At 37.9% G+C, this 19,870-nt stretch overlaps 2 protein-coding genes across 2 annotated transcripts in view; both read left to right on the plus strand.

Moving 5' to 3' along the window:
* Nucleotides 1-5: 5 nt before the first annotated feature.
* slc25a1b (slc25a1 solute carrier family 25 member 1b) lies at nucleotides 6-13,028 on the plus strand. Its single transcript, XM_028601535.1, has 9 exons — nucleotides 6-543; nucleotides 6,444-6,551; nucleotides 7,585-7,684; nucleotides 8,713-8,851; nucleotides 9,185-9,269; nucleotides 9,506-9,610; nucleotides 9,701-9,816; nucleotides 9,894-9,967; nucleotides 11,389-13,028. The coding sequence occupies exons 1-9, from the start codon at nucleotides 429-431 to the stop codon at nucleotides 11,501-11,503; spliced, it is 957 nt and encodes a 318-aa protein (XP_028457336.1). The 5' UTR covers nucleotides 6-428; the 3' UTR covers nucleotides 11,504-13,028.
* A 2,434-nt stretch (nucleotides 13,029-15,462) lies between these two features.
* pi4kaa (phosphatidylinositol 4-kinase, catalytic, alpha a) overlaps nucleotides 15,463-19,870 on the plus strand; it is a 50,546-nt gene continuing 46,138 nt past the window's right edge. Inside the window, exon 1 of the mRNA XM_028601445.1 lies at nucleotides 15,463-15,633. Coding sequence (XP_028457246.1) covers nucleotides 15,535-15,633 — 99 coding nt within the window. The 5' untranslated portion in view covers nucleotides 15,463-15,534. The remainder of the gene's footprint in view (nucleotides 15,634-19,870) is intronic.

Here is a 19,870-nt window from a genome sequence, read left to right on the forward strand (position 1 = left end):
GCCTTCGCCATCCTAGGAAAGGCAAATTCGCGGGCCAGAGTCGGACAGACTGGAGATTGTTTCAGCACTTTTTGCAGCCGAGATTCTCTCCGGTCCTCCTTAAATGTTTGTGACAAACATGGCGTTTTTCTCCGTGTCGGGAGGGGGGAAAGTGTCGTGTCCTGCCCCGCCCTGAATGTACACTGACTCGAGGCTATCAACCTCTGAGCGCCACGGAGGGAACTTCACTGTGAAAAGTACACAGACATTATCAACTCTAGATCTGCACCAAAAGTCCAATGGTCAATGTTTGCTCCGGGATCCCTGCTGCGCAAAGCACCCAGACTGCACAAGGGCTTGGAAGGCTGCCGACTGGGTTGGAGGCGACCGAGCACGTCCGTATATTTGACACATTAAAACAAAAAAGTTAGGCCGGTGGTACCGCAGTCATGTCAGGACAACCTAGATTTGTGAGCCCGTTTTACAGACCCCAGTGTTTGGCTGCTGCAGCTCCAGCGGCGGGGAAAGCCAAACTGACGCACCCGGGGAAGGCTATCTTGGCAGGTAAGAAAGTTTAATCTTTTTACAGGCGCTCGATCCTGCACACATGAGTTGTTTACAAGTTTTAGCACTTGAGTGTGCATAAGTGATAAGAGGCCCTGGCTGCAGCACTGTTTACTACAAATACACTTATATTAAGTGCGTAGGAAAGATGCATATTGTGTATTGCAAGCAGGAGAAAGTGGGTTAAAAACAACAAAAAGTAAATGGGAATCCATGTGAGAATTATGCAGCACCACCACTGTCCAGACTCTAATTTTCTTCATATCTCAGCCTTTAATTTGCACACAGCAGCATAACGTGTTTCTTGTCTTGAGGACTGGATGTTGGAAAGTGTGGTATGTTGTGGGGACCTTTTTAAACTTTTACTAGAACTCATTTTCCAAGGAACCTGACCGGCCTGAACTCTGATTGTCTGACTGCCTTATTAGTCAATCAGTGATATATGTCCAAACTTCAGTGTACTACAGGGCAATAATCATTGGCAACATTGCAACATCACAGGATGGAAGAAAGACTTGACAGATGAATATGGTGCTGCTGATAATGGTTGAACCTTAAAAGTTCAGAAGAAAAGTTTAGTTTGTTCTCATTTTTTCTTTTTGTACATTACCATCAGAAGTATGGTTGCTGTTTTCTATTGACCTAGTGTCCTTTTAGTGTGAGCTCAGAGGCCTCTGGGTCTCAGTGTTCAGTTCCATGAGCCACGATGACAATGCACTTTGCCCTGTCAGCCTCCGCACACATTCACCTTGGTTACAACATGCCTGTCACACAGCTCAGTTCAGGAGCTTTTTGCAAAGGGGCATAAAAGGTCAAGATGATCAAAACTGGTGTAAAGAAGAGTATATTCTAGTCCTTATGTATGGTAAACATATCTAGCAAGGCCAGCCCAAATTCAAGGATGACTAAGCATCTATTAGCGAGTCACAAGAGAATAATTACGTCACATGCCTAGGCTTTAAAACCCCACTAATCCCTATGGAAACAGACCGCATCTTTATTATACCATGGGCAAACTCTGGATTCATCTTAATTGGCGCTTGTATGCTATAATGTTACCTTTGTTTTCTCATACACATGATTATCATTTGCAAAAAAAACTTGCAAAAACAACAAATATAAAGGAATAGTTTTCATTTTTGGGAAAGAAGCATAGAGTTGGATGAGAAAATCGACATCACTCTTGGATCTGTCGAGGGAGGGTTAACCTAGCTTAGCATAAAGACTGCAGTAACTGACATGGCATTTTTTTTTTCGTGTCGGAGGGGAAAGTGTCGGGTCCTGCTCCGCCCTGAATGAACACTTGACTCAACGCTCGGACGTGGCTGTGCTCTGTCCCAGGAAGTCACTGCAATTAAAACGACAACTTGTAGTTTTTACACTTCAATTTTTAAACAAGATGCATCGTGTTTGTTAGTGAGCTTAAAGCCCAAGACACACCAACCCAGTTATCAGCTGTCAGACAGTCTGGCGAGGTCGGTGACTCGAGTCTGTTCGGTGTGTTCCGTGCCGTTGTCCGTCTGAGGAGTGGTCGGCCTTGATTTGGGCCGATTTGACCTTGTTGAATCGGAGGGTGGGCAGTCGGACTCAATGGCCAATCTGATTGGTGGAGAGCTAACCCGGAAATGACGAGCGGGATGAGCGTGACTACCGCCTCTCAAAATCTGACGAAAATCTTTTAAGCTGACCTTTGTTGAGCTGAAATGAAGACAGATTCAGCAACTGCACGGCCTATTTCTCTCTTAAAATGTTCTCAGAAACATGTTTCGGTGAACTATCTTCGTAAAATATGAGATGGTATTCCGAACGAAGCCGCCGTTATGCTCGGTTGTAAAGTTCGGGAGCAGATTAGCGTCACCTGCTGTTATGGAGACGTATGACGTCTCGCGCACTTGCAGAACGTACGCTCGAGTCGGCGTCGCTTCGCTGTGTTCCGAGGCACTTTTTGGACCAATTCGGGGAGGCTTTAGAGGTGCTCGTAGCTTAATTTGTTACTTTGGGCAGAGCCAAGGTAGCTGTTTTCAGTCTTTATGCTAAGCTAAACTATTTAACTCCTGGCTGTAGCTTCAAACTTTGATTATAAAGCAGGTTGAGGTGTATCGATACGGTCTACAGAGATCAATAGAGAAATGCACACAGCCCGTATTCAGAAACTGTGCCTTTTAAACAAGCCGTCAGGACTTCCGTACGGTTGTGAGGTCACAACTAGGCCAGCACGATAAATCGTTATAAAATCGCGATCTTGATTCACCCGTTCACAATTTAACTGTTAAATTACTTTTTTTTCCTCCATTTAATTTATTTAAAGCATTTGACATTGACATTAACATGTTTTAATTATGTAAAGACATGTTCAAAGAGTTCAGATAGAGCCTGTATCAGGGCCATATTTAGTTTAATGTGTTATATGTCAATTATTTTTGGTAGCCTGCTGTACTTAAATGGCCAGTATATACTTTATTTTCTTTATTCATAGAAGCCTCTATGTTTACAGGCTTGGGGTGATGCACAATGTGCTATAGGTGCCAAAAAAAATCTATGTTTGGTTCTACCAACTTGTTTTGTCATGGTTCATGTGTGCAATAAACATTACACTTATTTTTCCACGAATCGTGCAGGCCTAGTCACAACTATACTATATATAGAGAGAAAGTGCCGCTAGAGTGCCATTACAGTCATTCCCCGGCTGCACTAACGGTGCAAAGACAAGGAGAGCAGAGATGCAAAAGACCCAGAAACGCTGACCAATCAGAGCAGACTGGGCTTTTTCGGGATGGGGACAGGCGCTTAAGCAGAGTGTTTCAGACAGAGGGTGAATACAGGCATATTCAGACCCACAGTACGAGAAAAACAAAGTGTTTCTTGAACATTAAAGCATGTAAACATACATAGTAGAAACACAAAATATAAGTATAAACCTGAAAATGAGCATGATAGGTGACCTTAAATGTTTAAACATGAAACGTTTCGGGGTTAAAAGGTAAATATGTCCTTGAAAATTGTTGTTCACAATAAACCTTATCTAATAATTATCATAAACTATTTTAGCCTTAATTATCAGAACATAAAATAACCGGTATTACATATAAGTTGTGTTTGAATTAAGTTTTGTCTGAAGAACTACAGACTACTTTGTGCAAGTGTTGCAGGTAAAAGGAAGTATTTAATAAGCATTGACTGTTCCCACACTGACTTTCATCACACCTGATCAAGTGTGTTGTTGTATTCTTGTACACGTTGGGCTCGATAAACTGGTTCTGCACCTTTTTTCCAGCTTGAATACGGGGACGTAACGCAGGTACTACGTGGAGGCCAGTTTGCAGATGATGATGATGATGATGTGGACTGTTGTTTTTGATGCCAGCTTAATTTGTAGGTTCGGCTACACTCAGTCTCTAACCAAAGGAATGCCTGGGCGTGAAGCCAAGATGCACTTTATGTTTTGGTACAAAAAAAACAGTAATCTTGTGATTGCACGAGCACAACTGGTGTGTTGTATTTCTCTGCATGACATTTTGGTAGAAAGAATGCATGTAAAAAGCACTGACAAAGGGCCCTTTTTTTTTTTTTTAAATCTGTGAGGATGAATTCAAGTTTGTATACATGTTTAACATGTATCCTCTTTTGTTCGCAGTAAAGCTTTTAATCTAGCGATTAATCTGTTGATTATTTTCTTGATTAATGAATTAGTTGTTTGGTCTAGAAAAATGGTGAACAATGTCCATCAGTTTCCCAAAGCCCAAGATGATGTAATAAAAGACGACTCAAAGCGCTTAATCGACTATCAAAATAGTTAGCAATTAATGTAACAGTTGACAACTAATGGATTAATCTTTGCAGCTCTACTTTTCAAGCCTTCAGTTTTTAGTGCTTCTACAAAAAGTTTTTTTTTTTTTTAACAGTTACTCACTACTCAAGGCCTGTAGATTAGATTAGATTATATTAGATTCAACTTTGTTGTCATTGTGCAGAGGACAACTACAAAGACAACGAAATGCAGTTTGCGTCCAACCAGTAGTGCAAAAAGAGCAGAAAATGGCAATGTGATATACAAAGTATAGACAGGACAAGAAATGTAGTGCAGTGTAGACAGTAGTGTACAGTTGGTTGACAGAAGGTGGTTTGGAGCAATATAAATTAAATGTAAATATGTGCAGTGTATAAGCAGTTACCTTTTATAAGAGCTGAATAAATATGGCTTTGTAATATGAACAATGTATGAACAACATGTACAGATATGTACAATGTAGTAGCAGTAACATTATAATAGTAGTAAGAATAATATAGATACATGCAGTGTATTATTATAAGAAAAACAGATTCAATATGGATATTCAGTATGAACCATATAGACCAAATACGCATTTTGAGATGTCTGTAGAAGCAGGAAAGTTAGTAAGATAACTTGCCAAACGTGTCTTGCTCAGCTACTTCACGTCATGCAAACTTGTCACCCAAGGAATGGCACCACTATCGGGCTGCTGGTCTGTTTTGCCACGGGGTTAACGGTGAACAGGATGTACGCTGAAGGCTACACACCCCCTTGAGCTGGAGTCAGGCCAGGGGGAGTAACTGTAGGCAGAACAAAACTGAGATCAGGCGAGCCAATCGGCTGCCGGCTGAGTGTTCGCTGTTGAACGGCAGATGTGTGACAACCAGGGTTTTAAGGTGGCGCTGGGGTCATACTGGAGATGAGCTACTGTAGAGCAGACAAACGCTCTGGAGACTCCCTCTGGTGATTACTGACGTGCGTGTAATTCCAGATTTCTCTTCTCAAGCTTTTACCCCAAAACAGTATTTATTTACTATTCCATTTTTTACATTCATTTATTATTGGATCTCTTTTTAAAGAATCATTTCTACTGTTTTATGATCCTTGCATTTGTGTTTTTAAAGAAGCATGTTGTATTGCATGTTTTTATATGAAATGTGCTGAATAAATAAAGATTTATGTATCATCATTATGAATAAGTAAAATATAACGTGGGCATTAGGGCTGGGTATCGGCAATGATTTCCCCCAAATCGATTCCGATTCACATGGTCCTGATTCAATTTTATATTTCCGATTTGATTTAATATCACTGAGGTTAGGAACATTTCAGTTCCAATATCAGTTTAGCTTGGATATAAAAGAGATTCTCAGAGAACGTCTGCTGTAGTTTACATGCGAGACAGTGTGATTTAATTTGGCCCGTCAAACCAAAGTTTGTAGTTTTTTAAACAAGTATTTGAGTGTAAAAGTATATATTTAGTAGCCCGACCGATAAAGGATTTTTAAGGCCGATATCAATACAAATATTTGGTGATTTAAAAATCCAATACTCCGATATATCGGCCGATATATATTTGAAAAATACAGAAACGCGTAACAAAACAAACAGATTCACGTAACATTAGTTATTTGTAGTTATTTAGGGGTCCTCACTAAAATAATATGATAATGCAGTTTAAAAATTGTTTGGTTTATTGTCACAACAGAACAGAGGAACATCAAAATATATTAAAGTTCTGATCAATAAAATGTATAAAAATACAAACTTAAGATATGAAACACAAGTGTTGCCAACAGGGACGTTGTAGAGTGCCCTATGCTGGACAAACTTTTTTTAAATATTCATTTATCGGCCATTATAAATGCCGATACCGATAGTTTGGAAAATGCCTAATATCGGCAGCTAATATCGGGCCGTCGATATATCGGTCGGGCTATAATATTTAGTAGGGTTTCTTTAACGTCAATGGGAACACAGTATTGCAAATAGATTGTGGATTCTTGTATCTAGTGAACAATATTCAAAGAAACACATATTTGCATTTGTAAAGTACATTTGTAGATTAGATAAAGTCAATCAACAGTTGTTTAACATTTGGCTTTTTTTTTTTTTAATTATGTTTCAGGTGGAATAGCAGGAGGCATAGAGATCTGCATCACCTTCCCCACCGAGTACGTTAAAACACAGCTGCAGCTTGACGAGAAGGCAAATCCTCCCAAATACAAAGGCATTGGTGAGTGCATGTTCACCGTCTGTTGAATATATATTATATTATATTATATTATATTAGATAGGGTTAGGTATCATATAATTTAGCGATATGTTTATTATTGAGCTTGTAGTGTTTGCAGTGGTGTTGAACTGGAATGCATTATGCTGAAATGCAAACTATATACATATATATATATATATATATATATATATATATATATATATATATATATATATATATATATATATATATCAATCAATCAATAATACAGATATCATTAAATGAATACTTCTTATTGATACCTCCACAGTATAGACCAGTGTTTCTCAAATGGGGGTACGTGTACCCCTAGGGGTACTTTGGAGGACTGCAGGGGGTACGTGAGATATATAACAACAAATATTTAATAGTTACGAGGCTGTTGTCCAGAACATTGTTCCTCTTTATGTGGACTTTTTTTTTTTTTTTTTTTTCCTACCAGTATGTGACATTTGTGTCGCCTTCTTTGGACCTATCCTATCCTTCCTTCCGTATACTGTCCTTCTACTTTTTACAAGTTTCTCACTTTTTTCAAAGTTATGTCACTGTTTTTGAAGTTTTGGATGCTATTGTCGACCTATTCTTGGCTTAAAGAAACAATTCAAAAGGGGTACATTATTGAAAAAAGTTTGAGAACCACTGGTATTAACACATAAGCCATTCCTTCCTGTTTCACTAACATTCAGGGTGGACTTGTGCTGTTGCAGATATGAGCGAACAGATGTGTGTTTGCGTTGTTAGTTTGTTATCTGTTCAATGAGAGCTTGTGAACTTTGGCTTAGACCGCGTATGTCCATGGAAACTCAGCGTGACGGACTCTTGTTTCAGACACACGTAGAACCCAGAAATTCACAGTGCTCTCGACTCTAAACAACTTTACTTTTACAGCAAGATTTTCATAACAAAGCAGCTGCTGATTAGACTTTTGATACTGGTGCAAGAATTCATTGTTTTGTAAGCTTCTCTCTCTCTCTCTCTCTCTCTCTCTCTCTCTCTCTCTCTCTCTGTCCTGCAGTTGACTGTGTGAAGCAGACAGTGAACGGTCATGGTGTGAGGGGTCTCTACAGAGGTCTAAGCTCACTGCTTTATGGCTCTATACCTAAAGCAGCTGTCAGGTATTGCGGCGCTCCAGCCTTATACGCCTGTGCACGCACAAATACACACTTTATGAATGAGTGAACATCTTATTTCCAATATACCTCCATATCACACGTTGGTTCCAGCTTCACAAATGAGAGAGAGAATGAGAGTGAGAATTTGCTGCTTTTCTCTGTTTCACATCAGTGTAGAGTAAATATCGTTGGGTTTGGAGTCTGTAAGTTGGACAAAACAAGCAATTTAAAAATGTCAGCATGGGCTCTGTATAGGGCTGGGCAATATGGAGAAAATCAGATATCATGATATTCTTGACCAAATACCTCGATATCGATATTGCAGCGATATTCTAGGGTTGACAATTTGGGCTTTAACAAAATATCTTCACACTTAGATTTTAGATAAATAATTATCAGTAATGTGGACATAATGTCTAAGTGCGAAAAAGGCAAATAATTAAGTTCAGAAAAGTACATCACTTTACTGTAATGTAGCCTTTAAAACCAACACTTATGTTATATTATGATCTAGTCTCATATCACGATATCGATAATATCCATATATTGCCCAACCCTAGCTCTTTACCTTTTTTTTTTATATTAACCGATTCATCGAAAAACATTGAAAATAAAATTCATTATTTGCAGTCGCCCTAATAATTTTGTAACTAATTGTTGTATTATTGGTTAATAAATAATGTAATGATGCTTTATAGATTGTTATTATAGTCATCAATTAATTTAATTATTTAAATTGAATCATTATTAAACTTTTGGTTTAAGTACCTTGAAAGTGCTCAAATTATTATATTAAAAACCTGTACAAACTCTGTAAGTTATTAATAAATACATTTTCTTTTCAAGTAACGGTGCAACTTTTTAAAGGGATTTTTTTAACAACTTGGCAATTTACAAGTTGTGCTTTAATAATGGCTTTCAAACCACTATGTACATATAACAACTTATAAACCTTGCCTTATTTGAAAGTGGTACTAATTATTTTCTATTTTGAGTCATTAATCTTTTTGTTTCTCTGGTAACTTTTACAGATTTGGGGTGTTTGAGTTCCTCAGTAATAAGATGCGTGATGAAAAAGGAAGACTAGACAGTACACGAGGATTAATCTGTGGCCTTGGGGCTGGAGTTGCAGAGGCTGTGCTCATAGTCTGTCCTATGGAGACAGTTAAGGTAATAAAAATAACATCATTAAGTGTGCATTCAGTATTTGGCCACTGGGGTCAGCATGACACACTGTAAAAAGAACAGTCTTAACCAACGTTGCAGAAACCATTGTATGGTTTGTATGGCTGAGAGAAAACTTTCCCTCATCCTGTCCAGAGTTAAAAATTCGTCCCAATAAAATATCTCTAAAGACGTTTTGCAAATTGCAGCATTACTCATTGTTTGTTACAGTTTCCAGAACCCATGTCTCTGATTTAAGGGGCTTCTGCAGTCATTTCTGTTCTGAATCTTTGACTCTTTGGTTTGTGAAATGTATTAACCATTGTTGTATCGTTTTAGGTCAAATTCATACATGATCAGACATCAGCAAATCCAAAGTACAAGGGATTTTTCCATGGTGTGAGGGAGATTATTAGAGTCGAAGGTAAGGATGGTTTCTTCATTTGTGCAAGGTCTGTGGCATTTTACTCCCACGTACTTTTCAAACTCCACCACATAATGATTGGGCCATACAGGTAATGACTCAGCTTCTGCATTTGAGTCATCACATCTATTATTTAGAGGATAATATTCTTCCTCTACCTCATTAGTTCCTGAACTGGAAAGCTGTGATAGAGTTTGGCTTTTGATCAAAATCTGATAGTGCTGATGTGTCTGCAGGACTGAAGGGGACTTACCAAGGCCTAACAGCCACCGTGTTGAAACAAGGCTCCAACCAGGCCATCCGCTTCTATGTCATGACTTCCCTGAGGAACTGGTACAAAGGTGTGTGAGTGAATAGCTTCCACATCTTTATAATTACTGCATTCAATCAAAAGGATAAGCCAAACATATCATCTTTTGTTTAACACAAAGGCGATGACCCCAACAAAGCCATTAACCCTCTGATAACTGGACTGTTTGGAGCTGTTGCTGGTGCTGCCAGCGTGTTTGGAAATACTCCTCTGGATGTCGTTAAGACCAGAATGCAGGTTGGTTGTCAAATCTTTAGAATCTCATAATTTAACCCTGAGCAGAGTGACTAACATGTGCGTATGTTATTTAACAGGGTCTTGAAGCTCACAAGTACAAAAGCACATTGGACTGTGCTATGAAGATCATGAAGCATGAGGGACCAAAAGCGTAAGTTCATAAACAGAGTTTATGTAAATTATAAAGAATGACAATAGAAAGAGTATAGTCCTAGTTATGGAGAGTTTGACAGTTGGAGTAAACCTCATATCTTTAAAGGATTCCCAGTCTTTACACATCGACAATTCAGCAATAATTATCTACATGCCAGCTACCACAAGGCGGCAGATAACTAGTAATCACAATGCAACTTTTTAAATTAATGGAACAGTTCTACACTGGGAAATACGCTTATTGGCTTCTTTGCAGAGAGTTAGGTGAGAAGATTAATATGACCTTGACCTATGAGTCCAAAAGGTAAAAGATCAGCACCTCTGAAACTCAAGACAGTCTGTCTTTTAAGGGTGTTAGTGTAGGAGTATGCAACAGACACGGTCCCTTCCGAATCAGTCGCTCTGTACCTTCAAACAATAACAGTACACATAATACTTGCGTGTACTTGTGTTTGCTGCAAAAGTATCCAGCCAGTCCAAAGTTAATTGTCCCTTTTTATAGTGTAAAACTTGTTGAAAAGATGTCAGTTCTAGGGGTAACACGGTTGTGGAGTACCTCATGGTACCATCCCGGGGCCGCTTATGTTGTCCCTTCATTTGGTCATATCATTTATAAACATGTTTTTTCAACACCCCCTATGTGGAAGTTCTTAGGCCTGTAATACATGTTTTTTTTTGATGGGACTCCACCCACCTGCCACCATTTTTGATTCTTAGATAATAAAAATAACGTTATTATTACTTCTGCCAAGGAGGTCATGTTTTCTGCTCGGTTTGTCCGTACGTTTTTTTTTTTGTTTGTCAGCGTGATTACAGAAAACAATACTTGCCCGATTTTCATTAAACTTGGTGGAAGGGTGTAGCACGGGCCAAGGAAGAACACATTAAATGTTTGAGCGCATCCAAATCCCGGGGCAAATACACAAATTATTTTTCAGGTTCGTTAATATTGCGATATAGGGCATTTTCAGCTGCATTCGTGTGGTGATGTCCCGATAATATTTCATGGCTCGCCTGAGCTGTTTACCTTGCTCTTTGTTGCAAATACTGGACACAGCTATCAACGTGTTGTTTATACGCTCTGAGCAATAAAACACAACACGTCTTTTTTTTGTGGCGTTCATGTTGTTTCCACATTATGACTTAAAGCTCATGAATACATTGATGTCTGAAAAAGGACTTCCCAACTCGGGAAATAGGACCATCCGAGGAGCACGTGAATGTAGCGTTAACTTGGCGTAGGTCTGCACACTCTGAGTGCCATTCTAGTTTGTAATGATACTGTGGTGTTTTGCGTGGATAGGCAACCAAGTTTTTTGTGATAATGCATTTCTATATAACCTTTGTAAGTGTTTGAAACCTTTTAGGTGCTTCATTTAGTGCCCTGAAGTATTCACTATCTCCCTTTGTCCCCTTCAGGTTCTACAAAGGTACTGTGCCCCGGCTGGGTCGGGTGTGTATGGACGTGGCCATAGTCTTCATTATCTACGAGGAAGTCGTGAAGGTCCTGAACATTGTTTGGAAGACGGACTGAAATGGACCCGTCCCGGTGCTACACCACAAGCGAGAGTGTTAGGACCGGCCATTCACATTATTAACCAGGCCAAGTCCTAAACCAATCTCCTTTAAACCTCGTTTCTAGGTTCTAATATCTACCTCTTAGTGATTTTCAGAGTGAACTCAAGGGATTGGTATGGTCTTGATTTTATTAATAACACAGCTAATACACATGGAACTATTATCTGCATTAAAAAAAGTTGCAGAGTCAGTGCTTACACTTCCTTTTTTATCTTAAATTCGAGAATGGGGAAGTTCATTAAGCGCTCAGGGAAAGGAACGGGGCATTTATTTAGATCTACTGTCCGCACAGACACCTACAGCGCTTTAAGTTTACTTATACTAATGCTGTATGTACTTAATCAAAGAGAAACCAATACCCACCCCAACATAATGTGATTTTAGACACTATAGACAAAGAAATTATACTTGAATTGAGAGATTATATCCAGAGATCAAACCATTTGAAAGTCCTCTTTATATGCAAGTATTTAGATTTTTTTCTACAAGACGTTTCAAAAGCGATATTTCATTCAGTACCTAATCAAATAATTTATATTCTGATGCCACATGCTGCAGAGGTGACAGGCACATTAAGAACTGAATGCCTTAAATCACAATTGTCACATGAATCAAGATTGTAGGATCCATAAAGAGATGCAGTTTTATTATTTTTTTATTATGTTGCATCTGTACAGAACTTTAGAAATGCACAAAATAGTAGTTGAGTTGAAAAGAAGGTTCACTTTTAAGTTGTAGAGATGTTTTAAACCCATTAACGTACTAGACTGATGCTATAAAAAGTGCCTAGGTATTCATTTTGAGATCTTATTGAGATTAAGAATGATTGAATGTTGTAATTTAGTCACTACGGATTTTTAAAATAATGTAATCAGTTGCACACCACGCTGTGGTGGTTCCAGATGTTTAATTCCATGCCGTTTCTGCGGTATTTCTGAGATGTTCTTTTAAATTGATCATAACTGTTGATGAATGTTTGATTTTACATTTTAAATTGCCTGTTTGAGAAGTGCCATTTATAGTGCCTTCCATCTCATTCCAGGGAGGGTGAGTGCTTTAGGATATATTTTATTGCAGATTCTTTTTTTATTTTTAACCACATTAATTGCCTTTTACTTTTTACACACATACTGATGACCCAATGTGCCAACTGCTGCTTAATTATAAATATAGATATTTATATATAAATATATATATATATATATATATATAAATATAAAGCCATGTTATAGACTGGAGTTTTGAGTCTGGCATGTTTACATGCAATGCAATTAAGTGTTTTACAAATGTTAAGCTATCCTTTTTCAGCTTCAGCTTGCATACATGTAGACTTTCTGTCATAGCTATTTAAATCTCTTTTTTCAAGAAGAAGAAAAAAAAAAAACAAGAAAAACTCCAGTAGTTAAAACCAAGTGTTGTGCCTTTAGTCTAAGTAGTTCTAACATGGATGCTCACAAATAAACATTGGATCAGATTGTTCATTTTGTCGTGTTCATTTCAACTGTCATACTGGTCTCATGTTATCTTACTTTAAGGATTACAGTATTTGTTCTTAGCAGAAGAAGTACTCAGAGTAGTAACACCACAGTGTAAATACTCTGTTACATGTAAAAGTCCCGCTTAAGTAAAAGTACAGAAGTATCCACACTAAAATATACTTAAAGTACTAAAAGTAAAAAGTAGTCCTTATGCAGAATGGCCTATTTTATAACCATAGATATTATATAATTATTGCATATGCATTAATGTGTTAATATACAAGTACAAGTACCTTAAAATTGTACTTAAAGCTGTGATCTCGAAGGTTTTTATTTAACTAAATGTTTGTTAAGTCACTGTTGCTGAAGGCGGTAACACAAATCTAATGGGGCCTATGGCCCACTGATGAAAGTATCGCAATATTTATTTATTTGCAGTATTTGAACTGGATGTCTAGCGTGACATATCTTAGAAAAAAATGTATTACAGTTTTTCTCCATTATATTTATACACACACACACACAAAATTGAACTATGCACACAATTCTTAAAAACTTGAAGCTCATGTATAACTATCAATTTCTGCTTGGTTGGTCATTGTATGTATCCATATACTTTCTGTATGTTATTCTATATGTTGTGCCTAGAGCCAGATAAAGGATTTTTGAGGCCGATACCAATACAAATATTTGGTGATTTAAAAATCCGATATTCTGATATATCGGCCGATATATATTTTTAAAATAAATCCAGAAACGTGTAACAAAACATAAACATATTTCCCTAACATTAGTTATTTGTAGTAATTTATGAGTGCTCACTAAAATAATATGATAATGCAGTTTAAAAATAAACTTGTTTGTTTTATTGTCACAACAGAACATCAAAATATATTAAAGTTCTGATAAATAAAATGTTTAAAAATAAACTTAAGATATGAAACTTAAAGGGTTAAACACGAGTGTTGCCAACAGGGACGTTGTAGAGAGCCCTCTGGTGGACAAACAACGCAATGCTAACACTCAGAACATGGATGAAGGGGGTTTTGTCCGTTTTTATTTTATTTTTTAAATATTCATTTATCAGAATCATTTATTTGTCAATATCTAAAAAAATAAATAAAAATGTAAAAAATTCAAATTATCGGCCATTATAAATGCCAATACCGATAGTTCGGAAAATGCCTAATATCGGCCGATAATATTGGTCAGGCTCTAGTGTGCCTAAAAAGAAAATAGACATTTGCTGCCTCCAAAGAAAAAGAAAAAAATGTATCAACAACAAGACTCCAGCATTAGAAATAACACATTAATTCTATTTCTATGCTCCAGACTCTTAGCATACATAAGTACATTGTTTTCACTAAAATATGAATTTTAAATCAACCAGGACTGAAAGCTTAAGGATTGTCACTTTAAGTACTTTGTTGCATCCACATTTTTATTTAGGTTCTTTTTATTGCTATTTAACAGACGTTACACAACAAAAACAGATCCCCACCCAACCCATAACTAACATCCTCTTGTGGTTACAAAAAAGGGAATTTTAAACCATTAAACAAAAGACAAACATTATACAGTACACCTTATCCAAAAAAAGAAGAAGAAAAAGAGCTACACCTAAAGTCATCCTGTCACAGATAGAGAAAACCGTACTAAACCAGAGGTGTAACCTTATTTTCAGTCTTTTATATCCTTCAAGTTATCAAAATAACGTAACAAAAAAATTAAATCATAAAACTTGGACTTGCTTCCCTGCAGAGTGTATTTTATTTTGACCATTTTTAAGTGAAACGGCCATCTAGCGTGACAAGGAGGTCTCTAGACCAGAGATCTTCAACAGGGGTTTTGGGACCCCTAGGGGGTCCTCAGAGTAGCTGCAGCGGGGCTGCCAAATTATTGTTCAGTGGTTTAAAAAAAAAAGAAAAGTAAACTATAAAATATGTCTGAAAATACACATACACGTCAATCTAACATATTATAAGTAAATATATATATTTTTTATGTGGCCTATAGATAAGTTAGCCATCCACAGATACAGTTAAGCTTAAGGATTTACTGTGCCACATTTTAACATTAAAACATGATGTATACATATATGAATATTCCAACATTTTTATTTATTTTAAAAGCTTATATTATGCACCATGAAAAGGTATGTGTAAAGGCTTTAGGCTACGTTATTGTAGGTCCAGTTTAATATGCAACTACATTTTATACAATATATGTAGTAGGGGGTCCCTGCTCCGTCTATCTTTCAGTTAAGGGGTCCTTGGCTTAAAAAACGTTGAAGACCCCTGCTCTAGACCCTTTCCGCCACCACTGGTTCTTAACATGTTTGCTGTGACCAAAGAATTTCTAATATAGCCGGACACCGGCTTTGCTGTGACCTTGCTTCGCGCTTTTTAACCACCCTCCGCTTGCCGTATTTGTCAGTGCAGACTTCCTCCTCGGGACGAATGAAAGAAGATGTTTGTTTTTGTGTGACCGTATTAAGGCGTCTTTAAACATGTCTCTGAATGGAGGGGGAAGCAGAGGATTTTACTTCAACACCGTCTTGTCTTTGGCACGGTCGTTGGCAGCTCACCGGCAGGCGCCGATAGAAAAGGTAACGCTATATAACGTTACGTGGCGATCGCTAACGACAGAAACGAGCTAATACCTGTCAAGAGAGTCTTTGACATTAAAGGCCCCGTCCCCTAACTTCGCTTCTCTACCGGTGTGATTTGCGTTATGTATTTAAAAAAACACAGTAAACACGTATTTTTTTTTTCATTTTCCCATGTGTGAATTACGCTGTCATTTTAAGATTGAATGGCGACACGGTTAACGTTAGCGTTTGTAACTGACTCCTCCAAAGGTGGCTGATCGTTAGCTGTTTGGAATATGTGGCTAATCTTGTCTTTAAAGAAAAAAAGGGAAGGGCAGCTCAAATGTGAACAATGTCAACGTTACCTTTTTTGGAATTAATTATTTAATAATTAATCTTTGGCTGTCGTTCATACCGGTTGTACAAGAAAGAAAAGTGGCAACTGTCTGATTAATCCGTAACGAAAATAGTCGTTAGTTGCAGCCACAGCTAGATATATGTCAGTATTAAAGCTATATCTGTGAGTTGCTATATCTGTGAGTTGCTATATCTGTGAGTTGCAGCCTTAATGTCTGATTTAAAGCTGAGGGTAAATAACCTCAGTGGGAGTCCACAAACCTGCAACATACTGTCTGTCTTTGAGTCCAGTGTCCAATATTCCTCATACAAGAACCAGTTAATTCAGTTGTGGTGTTTTGAAAGCAATAACATGCATTGCCAATTTATGTGGGGTGGATCAATGTTATCTATAGTAAAGTAATTGCAGCATATTCCAGTGACATAGTGAGGTTGCTGATGTGTCCCACAGGAACAATCAATATTAAATGAGAACATTTCCAACCAGGCAAAACAAGCAGTTGCCGCACAAGCCCCAGCTTCACTGTGTGTCAGTTGCTTTTTGCTCATTTTATTTCTTTCAATTGGTCTGGGAATTTCACCACTAATGTACAATATCGGCTGGCTCCTCCTGGCCCTGTGTCAAAATCTACTTCAAACACCTTTTTTAATTTTGTCATCAATCATGCTCTCATGGTGCATTTTTTTGTTTTTGCTCAACTTATTTTTGTTAAATTACCACAAACTGCCTGACATACAGAAAACCAGAGACCAGCTATTATTCAAGTCTAGAAGTGTTAAAAATAAAGCTGTCATCTCTAGTGTACTGTGTGTACTGTACTGACATTTACTGTTCAAGGAACAGGTTAATCTACTAGCTGGGTCATGACAGGCAGTCTAAGGGATCACGAAAGGGCGGCAACCAACTTTAAGTCCCATTAAATTAGATGTAGGCATTCATCTTGCAATGGGCTGGGTATTGTTAAAAAAATGTTCAATACCATGACTTCAATATCAGTTCCTGAACAATACTTTTTTCGATACCAATTCAATAAAATCCATTGTAACAAAAAGATGTTACAACATTAGACATTACAGTACGCATCTTTTTTTTTTCCCGGCTCCTTTCTGCCTGTGTGATGCACAATGTCGTCAAGCCTCAAAATACAACAACACACCCGTCTCTGATTCCCATCTCTGTGCGTAACAAACGACGCGTAACGTTAGACAGTGTAGAAATATTTCTATGATCTGTCTTATTCTCAGTATAACGTAGGAAAGCTTTTTTTTGCACACCTCTTTTTGTCGGGCAGGTGCGTAGGCTATGGTCAAAAGTAGCAGATCAAAAGGTTTAGAGAAAATCCTGCACACTGACCATTACGCAAGCAATAATTTATTAAGAAGAAAAATACAACTTTTCGGTCTCAGACCTTCATCAGGTAATTCTCAGTATAAAAGTTTATAACATATGTGAGTTGTGTGTAGTCACGAGACGTGGTTACAACTCCAGGGAAGACACATTTGAATTTCCTGTACAATGTACAGACCCGGACACACAAAAATGGTTAGTTTAAGCTTTGATTATGTTATAGTTCAGGAATGTGAAGTGTATGTTAAGAACTGTTTTTCAGTACCAGGCGGAGAGGTGTGTGTGTGTGTGTGTGTGTGTGTGTGTGTGTGTGTGTGTGTGTGTGTGTGTGTGTGTGTGTGTGTGTGTGTGTGTGTGTGTGTGTGTGTGTGTGTGTGTGTGTGTGTGTGTGTGTGTGTGTGTGTGTGTGTGTGTGTGTGTGTGTGTGTGTGTGTGTGTGTGTGTGTGTGTGTGTGTGTGAACTGAAGAATCTGCCCGGAGACAGAGAGGGAAACATGAAAGATTAGGGATATGGTTAGACGAGGTTCACAATTTAAGAGAGACTGAATGAACCTGAACCCTGCATACCTTTTGTCTGTGGCCAGGATAACTTAGGATCTTCTTAAGAAGGCGCGGGAATTAATAAATTGGAGTCAGATTTGACGGGTCTTATTTTTACATAATTCCAGCCAATCAACAGCATTATTGGATCTTGGTAGAAGCATGCTGCATGCTAATAGACCTTTTTCACAGCAGACATTTTGACTTGTCATAGTAGGGAAAGCACAGCTGAAATGTATAACCTTAACGATGGCTCAGTTCCATCAAGTGTCCCAGTAAGATATTTCGGTGAGTCAGCATGAACAATACCAGGACCTCTCCTAAGTGGAATGCAGCCATCAGTAATGGTTTAATACCAGGGTCTTTCCTAAGTGGAATGCAGCCATCAGTAATGGTTTAATACCAGGGTCTTTCCTAAGTGGAATGCAGCCATCAGTAATGGTTTAATACCAGGGTCTCTCCTAAGTGGAATGCAGCCATCAGTAATGGTTTAATACCAGGACCTCTCCTAAGTGGAATGCAGCCATCAGTAATGGTTTTTGAATACACCTGTGCTTTTCCTACTCTGACATGTCAACATGTCTGCCGTGAAAAGTCTATTGGCTCACTGACACTGATGAGATTTACTCCTATTCTTTACTCCTACTCCTAAGTATTTATTAAATGTGGTATTAAATGACAAGACATTTTTTTGACACTCGATACTATGGAGACAATTCAGTCGCTGCCTAAAAAAGTTGAAGTTCGTCACCCAGCCCTAATCTTGCAAAACATGTTGGATGAAGGTCTTTCAAAATGATTTCGGTGTTTAACGGCATCGAGGGGTTTGAAATGATGCGGTTTCACTCACTCAGGAGGTTAGGATTTGTGGTAAGGGATTATGGCGTGCCACAAGACAAGTTCCTGAAATATTTCAAACGAGCAGTCAGAGTTTGAAGTGATTAAAAACATACGCACAATGAGATTTAAATGGGGAAATGTTTTCTGACCTAAACAGGAAGTGTATCTTATGATGAAAGAGCAGTGGTAGCAATAATGCAGTGAGTGTGTTATTCTCTGGGTTATGGGCAAGTGTTTCTGTTTCTGCTTTTTGTATGTCTATGTAAGGGGTTTTAAAATGTGCTTGTTATGCAGGTCTGCATAAAGCACACTTCACAAGTATAGCTAGAAGCATCAACCATCTTTTTGACCTATGCAGTAGGGGGAGGATGGGGGATCAGCGCAGGACCCACAATACAATATTATCACGATTTTAAATGTATTACAATATTCTGCAAGATAATGCAATTTATTACCGGTTTCCAAGTTCAAATTATGTCCCTCAAAGGAAAACTTTGGCAGGATACATTTTTTTCTGTTTGTTCATCTCACTTCAGTTTTATTGCTGCAAATATGGATATATGCATTATGTCAGCAGGATATTTTAAGAGGCAACCGCGACTACATTGTGCGTCTGCCCTATTTCTGATACAGTGGCAGCAGAAATTTTGCCATGGCGGGCCGCCACTACAAAATCAATATAGAGGAAACACTGTTTTCATTAGAATGTTTTGTGTCTCATAAGCACTTTTCCCCCTGGATCAATAGGAGGTTTATGTGTTGTCTTAGCACAGCCGGTTGAGTTTTGGCATACAACTAAAGTACCTTTTTTATTTTTATTTTTTGCATTGTGTTGCAGTTTTGGCACTGAAAAACATGGCAGAGTTTAGCTTTTGAAATCCAATGTTAGATCTCCTCAAATTTCCCTTCCTGGCTGCTCTTATCCTTCAACATTATCATTTAAAAATATTCTCCGAGTTGAGTATGGATTAAAACACAGGATCTAGTGAAGGGCTGTGCAATTAATCGAGTTGTGATCTCGATTTCGTTTAATAACGATCACAACAACAATGTCGTTGAGAAAAAATGATTATTTCGCACATTACATTTTGCAAGTAAACTCTGATTTTGTCTTGTGTTCAGAAGGGAATTTGAAAACTGCTAGGAAAAGTGTTAAAGGAAATTTCACTA

Source organism: Perca flavescens, chromosome 16 (genome assembly GCF_004354835.1).
Source record: "Perca flavescens isolate YP-PL-M2 chromosome 16, PFLA_1.0, whole genome shotgun sequence".
Lineage (NCBI taxonomy): Eukaryota > Metazoa > Chordata > Actinopteri > Perciformes > Percidae > Perca > Perca flavescens.

Excerpts from the sequence above, each read along its gene's own strand:
- slc25a1b (XM_028601535.1), top strand. The coding sequence starts at position 429 with ATGTCAGGACAACCTAGATTTGTGAGCCCGTTTTACAGACCCCAGTGT. Across the intron at positions 544-6,443 it reads GGGGAAGGCTATCTTGGCAG|GTGGAATAGCAGGAGGCATA; the intron begins GTAAGAAAGTTT and ends ATTATGTTTCAG. Across the intron at positions 9,968-11,388 it reads AAGCATGAGGGACCAAAAGC|GTTCTACAAAGGTACTGTGC; the intron begins GTAAGTTCATAA and ends TGTCCCCTTCAG.